The sequence below is a fragment of the Myotis yumanensis genome, unplaced genomic scaffold (assembly GCF_028538775.1).
Source record: "Myotis yumanensis isolate MYYU_CA2020_CCGP unplaced genomic scaffold, mMyoYum1.0.hap1 SCAF_3, whole genome shotgun sequence".
Taxonomy (NCBI): domain Eukaryota; kingdom Metazoa; phylum Chordata; class Mammalia; order Chiroptera; family Vespertilionidae; genus Myotis; species Myotis yumanensis.
In genome coordinates, this window is record NW_027223754.1 from 201,256,445 (window position 1) to 201,265,188 (window position 8,744).

Consider the following 8,744-nt stretch of genomic DNA (forward strand, 5'->3'; position numbering starts at 1 on the left):
CTTAGTGAGTTAAGGATGGAAATGAAGAAAGGTTTAGAAACTTGGAGAGTAATTTGACAGCATTGGATTTAATAATTAAAAGTAATATGCCTTTTAAAAATTCATTTTCCTAATACATTTTATTGCATTACACAAGTGTCAGTCCATTGGATGGCTTAGAGATAATCATTTAAACACTGGTCCTGAGCACTGCTTTGAAGTGTTGAGAACTAGTCCCAGCTCCCAGGCCAGCTGTGGGCGGTTGGCAGAATGAATCATCAAATGATGTCTGTTACACTGTTTTGACAAAATAACCCAGGCAATTGAGCAACCTTTGCTTTTGAAGAGTAATTACTTAAAAAAGTGGACAAATTCCTCAGTTGAGACTTTGCTCTTTGGAGCAAAATCACTTCTAAAGGGTTTCCTTCTGGAATTGCTCTTGTTTCTGTGTGTGTGTGTGTGTGTGTGTGTGTGTGTGTGTGTGTGTGTGTGTTTTAAATATATTTTTGTTGATTTCAGAGAGGAAGAGAAAGAGAAACATCAATGATGAGAGAGAATAATTGATTGGCTGCCTCCTGCACCCCCTCTACTGGGGATTGAGCCCACAACCCAGGCATGTGCCCTTGACTGAAATCGAACCTGGGACCCTTCAGTCCTGCAGGCCGATGCTCTATCCACTGAGCCAAACCGGCTAGGGCAGGAATTGCTGCTGTTTTAACCAGAAGCCCGTTGGTGTCAATATGAGAGGGAATCTTAGCCTGGGAGCATCAGTGATGCATTAGCATTATTCAGTGTGAAGATAGTATGGTGATAATTTATTCTGGACATCTGAGCAGCAATATTTGAATGGGAAACTGGTTGTACATCATTTGGAGTCATAATTTCAACTTGTCAAGTATAAATGTAGGGGAAATATAATAGCTCAAGAGGAAAGAACATTAGAAAGCCCCCTGTGAAATGTCTTTAAATGAACTTCAGTGCCCAACAGCAAACGTTTTAATAGTCAACATAATCATAGTCTAGAGCAGCGGTTCTCAACCTGTGGGTTGCGACCCCTTTGGCGGTCCAACGACCCTTTCACAGGGGTCGCCTAAATACATCCTGCATATCAGATATTTACATTACGATCCATATCAGTAGCAAAATTACAGTTATGAAGTAGCAACAAAAATAATTTTATGGTTGGGGGTCACCACAACATGAGGAACTGAATTAAAGGGTCACGGCATTAGGAAGGTTGAGAACCACTGGTCTAGAGTGAGGGGTTCTTGTGAGGCTGGGAGGTGTTGGAAGCAGATGTGAGTGTGAGGTGAAGCCCGAAGCAGTGTTTGATCCTTTGTTAGTGTTCTTTGTGTTGCACAGAAAAACATGAAGGGGCAGCTTCAATGCTCGTTTTTTAAAATTTTATGAAGCTTCTAAAGCAGTTATATGCAAATGAAATCTTTGTAAAAATCGACCCCATCAGTTTTTTCATGTCTACTAACAGTGGCAGTATATTGGCTTCCCCCATCTTTTTAATGTGAGTGTGTTATCAGTATAAGAAAAATAGATAAGAGCTATTTCTTATCTGCTTGCATGTTTGATAGGTTTTATTTTCTTTCCAAATCGTAGGTTATATTTCTAAATTAATTCCCAAGAAAGAAAACTTAAGCTGGCAAATTCATAAGCCTGAAATTTCTTTGAATGCATTCCCTGGCTCTTTATTGTTCTTTCATTGTAAAAATTGAAAAGAGTGTGTTTGTTGGTATTTTCAGTTGCCCATGATATCATTCTAACTGCTATTTTCATTATTGAATATTGTCTTTCTGCCCTCTTCCACAGTCACACATTTTTTAAACAAAGGAACTTTATTGCTTTTCCAAAAAGTCATACTAACTTACAGTGTCATCAGCATTGAATTGAAGAGTGCTAATGAAAATGCTGCAAATTCAGTGTAAAATAAGTTATGGGTGATAGCTTATTTCAGGGATTTTCACATATCTTTGCTAACAAGTATGAACTCTTTTCTCATCATTACTTTTTTAGATAAGAATTGTTTATAGTTTCCTCCAGCTTCCTATTTTAAATGTTTTCAGGTACAGGCCATTATTTCTTGATCTGAATTTTTTGAGGGGCTGATGACATATTGGTATATCAGGAAGGGGAGAGGCTTTGTCACTGTTTTAAGCTAAAACAGACCATGGGTATTTCTCAGTATTGTTTTCCTTTACATAACAGTATTTCCCCCTTTAATTCAAAAGTACTTTTGATGCTGAAAGCTGTTGTTTTGATTTGTATAAGTCAAAGTGGCCTTGATATTTTTGTGCTCTTTCATTTTTGTATTAAAAACCAGCAAATCAGTTGTTTCTCAGGAGCCAAAGAGACCGCTGACTAAAAAAGAAATCCAGGTGCCAACAAGGATGCAGGCACTCAGTGAGTCCACACAAGAGGCCCCCAAATAAGCCATGGCGCCCAATCCCAGTAAAACAATTACTGGCTTCAGAGGTTGGTCCATCCCTGTAGGGTAGGACTGATGGACTCGACAGAATCTTAGCAATGTTACCTCCCAGTCTACTTTAGTGCAACCAAAACGATTTGGATTAAAATATCAGTTGTACTCAGAGATCAAATATGTTTCTAACTTTAATTTATTGGACACAAGCTTTTTTGTGTTTTCATGTCTGGGCAATATAGGTGGGACAGTTGGGTGGTGTTTTGGTTTGGTGTGTTTTGCCTATAAAAGCAAAGGTTTATTCCTTGCTGGTGCTCTCTGGTCTTCATGGATGAGCTCAGCTTCTGTGCATCTTCACCAGGACCAGGCTGATGGAGCCGCTTCCTGAGGCAGTGCTGGCACGTGGCAGAGGGGAAGGGAGGTAGGCAAGCACACTTGGTGTTCAAGAAGTCATGCATCCCAATTCCACACACGTGTCTTTGGCCAGAGCATGCCCCGGTCCCCAGGTCTGTGTCCCAATAGGGTGGAAATGTGTGGTCCACACAAAAGGTCATCACAGGGAGTTGAAAACACTATATGAGTTATTATGAAGTGTCAACACAATGAAAGATCAGATTTAACAGATAAAAAGCAAAATATGTGACTCAGTAATTGACGACCTATCATAGTGTGAAGGTGGAAAAATTAAGAACTAATTCCAGGTACGTGGCCTGGGCATCCAAGTGGTGGTGATGCCAGCATTGGGAAGAACAGGGTTAGGGGAAGAGAACGGGTTCAGTGCTGGGCATTTTAAGTGTGAAGTATCATCCACGAAGAGGCACAATTAGGTCTTACTGGTGTGTAGCTCAGAAGAGACACAATGGCTGGAGAGATGGCAAATTCATCTGTGTAGGAGGGTGTAGTTGACTGAACGAGACCACTGTAATAAGAGGGTATCTAGATGGGAGAGAGCTGAGGATAGGGCCCTGGGGTGGTACTTTCTGGTCTTGTCATGTCCTGCATGCATGGACAGTGGCAGCATTTATGCAACACATTAGAGTAAGTACATTTAGGTAGCTCTGGTCTACAGCCAGCCCGCCTAGGGGCTTGGCCATTGCGAGGGCTGGGGCAGTCGGTGCTTCAGTACCCCTATGCCAGGGCTGAGGAATAGCCACAGAAGAAGGAAACGGGAAAGATCACTACCAAGGAAACAAAGGGAGGAGAGAATTGTAAAAGGTAGGTGAGCTCAGCAGCAGGAAATGCTGCGAACAGGAAATGTGTGGAATGAAGACTGCAAGGTGCCCTGTGGATCTGGCAGCTGGAGTTACTGACAAGTTCAGGAGAGGTGTTCACGTGGAGTGGTGGGGGCAAAGCCAGATGTCAGCGAAATGGGGAATAAAAATAGACCACAGATTCCAACAGCTTTGCGGTTTTGGCTGAAGGAGGATGAGAGACATCGGTGATAGAGCTGATCATAATGTTGAGAGAGGATTGTGTTACGATAAATGCGATCTAAGAAAGACCAATGGAAAGAGCAAGGTTAAGAATAAAAGGGGTGAGGTCAGGTGATGTGTGAAATAACGTGAGGAGATGAGACCCAAATCCCAGCCTGGAGGGGGCATTCTTGCCCTGAATTGTAAGGGGGAGGGGTTTAATCCTAAGAGCAGTGGGTGTGGCACACCAGGCAGGTGATGGTGACTCTGTTTCCCCTTGTAGGGAAAGGTGTCATCCCTTGTTACCGTTTCCCTCGCTGGAAAAACTTTTGAACATTTTTGGGTGGTGTTGGTCTGCTAGTGACAAAATCACTCAGCTTTTGTTTGTCTGAAAATGTCTTTATTTTGCTTTCTTTATGTATTTTTTTGTTGACCGTAGAACTCTAGGTTGACAGGGTTTTTTTCTTTCAGCACTTTTGAATTTGTGCCAGATACCTGCATTTTGTTGTCCTCCTTTCAAGAGTACCGAGCTTTCTTGTGGACCATTAATGTCCTTTTGGCTCATTGGATCCTTTGGGGGGTTGTTTTAAGCTTTGTTAGGGTGGTCTAGGGTAGGTGTTACTCTGGTAATGCTTAGCCTTGTTCCTAGGTATGGCTTTGTGGGGGTCTCCACTGGTTGCCTCAGGGGTTCAGGGAAGCCACTGGACTCTAGGTCGTGAGAACTGGGACTTCTCCCAACCCCGAGTGGGCTCTGGTGGTGGTTCAGTTTACAGCTGTCTGGCTGTGGCTTCTTCCCTGGCCTCGTGAGGGCCTGCCCCCTCGACCTGCACAGCTTGGTATTCAGCCAGAGATGAGGGACCTGTATGCAGATCTCTGGAGCTTTTTATCTGTATAGCTCCTGCCTCTGGGAAATTCTGCCCCACAAATCCAGCTGCCTCAGCCTCCCCAGTCTCCCTTCTTGTCGCTGCAAGTCACCAGGATGTCTGTGCTCTCTGGCTCCTCCACCAGCATCTCCTAGGTGCTTCCAGGTAGACAGCCAGGCCTGTGGAAGGCTCATCTTACTTGTTTCTCTGAGTACAGGAATCACAGCCCAGTGCCTGTCGTCCCATATCTAAAATAACGGTTTCATATATTTTATCTAGTTTTTTGTTTTTTAAGCTGAGAGAGATGGTTTAGTACCAATTACTCCAGTAGGACAGAAACGAAGATCTGTTTCTAGATGTAGAATTATGATGTTTTTTGAATATCGACTCTGTTTCCTGTTTGGTGAAACTACAGCAATAAGCAGCTGTTGGCTACCTTATGGTAGACTTATAGGCCAGGATTGCGACACTGGTCTTCCACGGAAATCCTCACGTGTGGCAACCTGCGTTACAACCAATCAATTAGGACTCCTGCTAAAAATGAGATTCCTGGGCCCTACCTTAGCTCTGCCAAATGAAAATCCGTATAATTTCTGTGTGTTTCAATCAGTCTAAACAGGCTGTGTTCACTAAAGTTGGAGAAGCATTGTTTTACATATACGCCATCTTGTAAAGCAGCAAGTTAAAGCTGCCTAAAGATGTTAATTAGCTGTAAATCCACCAGCGCCACATGTTTGCAAGGATGTGAAATGAGAACTCGTCAGTCACTGCAAATAAGAGTGTTAGTTGGTCGAACACCTTGGAAATCCAGTCAAGTCAGAGCTGCATTTCCCCATCCAACCCAGCAATTGTACCTCCAGCTCTGGGTGTGAGGAGACTCCTGGATGCCACAGAGCATGTTGCCAATGGCATGTTGGCAATAGCATGGATGGCCAACCAAAGGAACCTGGATATGTAATCGTAATAGATGCACCACTTGAATGATTTGGATATGCAGTGTACAGCATGTGTAGCATACTGTAGTAATTGAATACTCTTCAGTGAAAAAATGGAAGAATTAGAGCTGTGTGTCCGTCCATATGGGTGAGTTACAGAAACATGTTTAGCTCAGAAAGCAGGTAGCAGAAGACAATGTCTTGCCATTTTCATGTAAAGTTTTAAAAACTTACAAAAGAAAACAGGAAGAAATTCGTAGGAAGGGTCGGCAGTGATTGGGGGAGAAGTAGGGAGGAGGCACGTCGGACTCTAGCCACATTCCTAAAGCACCCTGAGCTGGCTGGGTACATGGGTGTTTGTAATGATACACCTTGCACATTTCTGCGGGTCCCAAATAGTTCATGTGCATTTTCTTAGAGAAGAGACAGGCAACTTGGGTAACTTGTTTTAATCACCCTTTTGCTAATAAAGTTTGTCATTAAAACATAAGTATTTTTCTCTTTCGCCTTTGTTTTAAAATGTTTTCCCCTTCTATTCTCTGGAGAAGTTGAGGATATCCGTGGTCGTATCACTTCTCTGTTTCTTTCATTTTAAGTCGTCATTTTAACTCGATACGTGTGGTGTGATCTGAACTCCTGTTAACTCATCTGCTCGTGTGTCTGAGAATCTCGTGCTTTCTCCTCCCACAGGTATTCACGACTCTGTCGGTGACCAAGCGCTCCGGGGGGAGCATCCTGCAGGCTGGCTGCTGAGGTTAAGCCCCAGTGTGGATGCTGCTGCCAAGACTCCAAACCACCGAGGTGTTTCCTTGCCCAAGTCCAAGGTGAAGTTTTCAGGAAGCTTCTTTGGCTTCGACACCTATGTGTCCTGGGCCTGTATCACCCGAGGCACCCTTGGATCTATGGGTAGGAGGTGGTGAGTGGAAGGCGGGCAGCATCACACTGGGGTCACCATGACGGACTCGAAACTGACCTTCGGCAGTGCATCGTAGGGTGCGTCCATGAAGTCACTGGCCTGAAGCCCCCGCGGTGGGCCGTGATGGAACTACTGGCGAAGCAGTTTTAGCATGACTCTTTCTGTGGGTTTCTTATCCTCTTTGCCAAGCTTCTGTTGTTGATTACTGTTTTCTATTTTCTCCAAGGTGTTAATGATACTAGAGATGAAAAAAAAAATGTTAGCGCTCAATTTTTGTCCAAAGCAAGTCTTGGTTCGAGTATGCTCATGGCTGCCTTGTTGCTTGGGAGGCATGGTTTGGCTCACTTGGAGGCTGATAGGCTCGTCCCATGATCCAGAACTGTCCTGGGACTCAAATGTTCTGTTCTACTCGACTGACCTGTTCAGTGTCTCCCCTAACAAGTTACATGTTCAAGCAAGTAAATGTGTGGTCAACTCTGGCCAAATCTGCCCCATGTGTTCCATCACTAGTTACTATTTTTCTTTCTGCTTAGGAGAGGAAATGGCTACTTGGCCAGCCTATCTGGGCGAAATTCCATTGCACAGACCTGACTGGTCCAGTACGATCGCCATCATTATTCATCATGGAGGCAGATGTGCTCCTTAAATGGGGAAAAACAATACATGTCTTTATTGAGTCTGCTGCATGCTGGTCTAAGGGAGCTGAAATGCTTAATACTTGTTTAAAACTTTTTTTTTTTTGAGGGGGTAGCTTTAGCTTTAAGCTAAAAGCACAAAACGTCACGGCTTTATTTTTCATGTATTTACGTATCTGTCCCTTGCTAAGAACTACATTTATAGGAAAATGGGTCTTTCCACACTACCATTTAACTCTTTTGTGGTAATTACGTTTTTAAGGAAGCTCATCATATACCATAAGTTATTATTTTTGAACACAGGTGGATGTGAAGGATTTTTGTTTAAAAACCAAATGGTTTTGATACTTCTGTTGAGTGAATGACTGTACCTGGTGGGGTTTTAGCGAAAGTGTCTGTGCTTCGTTAACATTCCAACTTGTGTTACCAAGAGGAGGTATCCACAGTTATAGACTCCTGTGTGAATGTGCTGACTGAGGATTATACTCGGGCATCGTCTCACTGTGTAAGTTGGATTTAAATGTGTGCTGTGGCCATCAGGCCTCCCACCAGCAGTCCTGTAGCTCCTGTTTCACTCCCTCCCCTCTGCTGGTATCTGTCAGCTACAACACCGAGTAGTTGATTCAAAGTACATTTCTTGTCACCTCAGGGAACCCCTGCGTGTGCCTGGCATTCCATCACAGAGCCCTAACCCTTCCCACAGGGCCCTGCCTCGCACCCTCATCCCACCTGGTTATGACGAAAATGAGAAAAGGAAAAACAGAAAGGGAGATTGAGGCAGTTGACATCTAGTTTTATTTATTTTTTTAATATGTTTTGTCTCCAAGTGTGCCAGTCTCTGAAATTTGAACAGGAGGCAGTGAGAGAGGATTGTGCCGAATCATGTGGTTCTCCCTGCTCAGTGGAATGGAAGGTTCTGCCCCCACAAGAAGGATTGTACTTTATGGACTTGTCTTGTTTAGATTCTGTACTTGCCCATTGTATTGAAACATATTACGTTCTATGTATTTTTGTTATAATTCTTCTGAAAAAAAAAAACAACAAACAAAAAACCCAAACACCAATGTGAACTATTAAAAGGTATGATAACCCACCCTGTGTGCCTTCTTACTGAATGGTGGTCTTGGGGTTCTTTGCACGAGCCTTCTTATCGGCGATCGCGAGAACCAGCTGCTAAGGAAGCGGCAGTGATGGGCTCTCAGGACTGGGCAGTATGCTGACGTTTACAAATTTATGGCATCGACTTTTCACATTCCAGTTTTTAGCTCGTCCTGATTTCACCTGTCAGTCTTGGCCTTCAGGGTGACGAAACCACCCCATCCTACTCCAGGTCACTCTGGGTCCCAGGACTTGGTACGTCCATGGCTGCCTCTCTGTTACTGAGTGAAGAGACGAGAGGAAAGTATGGAATGCTTACATCCAAGGCATGGTGGTACAAAGTGAATAAACACTGGTTAATTTATGTGTCAGCTTGACTGGAACATGGGGTGCCCAGCTCTTTGGCTAAACCTCATTTCTGGTTTGTCTGGGAGGGTCAGGTGTTCCTGAATGAAGTGAGCACTTGAAGCCGTGA

At 43.7% G+C, this 8,744-nt stretch overlaps 1 protein-coding gene across 2 annotated transcripts in view; it reads left to right on the forward strand.

Annotated features, from left to right (window-relative positions):
- TXNRD1 (thioredoxin reductase 1) overlaps positions 1–8,264 on the forward strand; it is a 63,211-nt gene extending 54,947 nt beyond the window's left edge. For both annotated transcript variants that reach the window (XM_070410944.1, XM_070410943.1), the window contains exon 14: positions 6,311–8,264. In XM_070410944.1, the coding sequence (XP_070267045.1) occupies positions 6,311–6,373 (63 nt within the window). In that variant the 3' untranslated portion in view covers positions 6,374–8,264. The remainder of the gene's footprint in view (positions 1–6,310) is intronic.
- Positions 8,265–8,744: the final 480 nt, after the last annotated feature.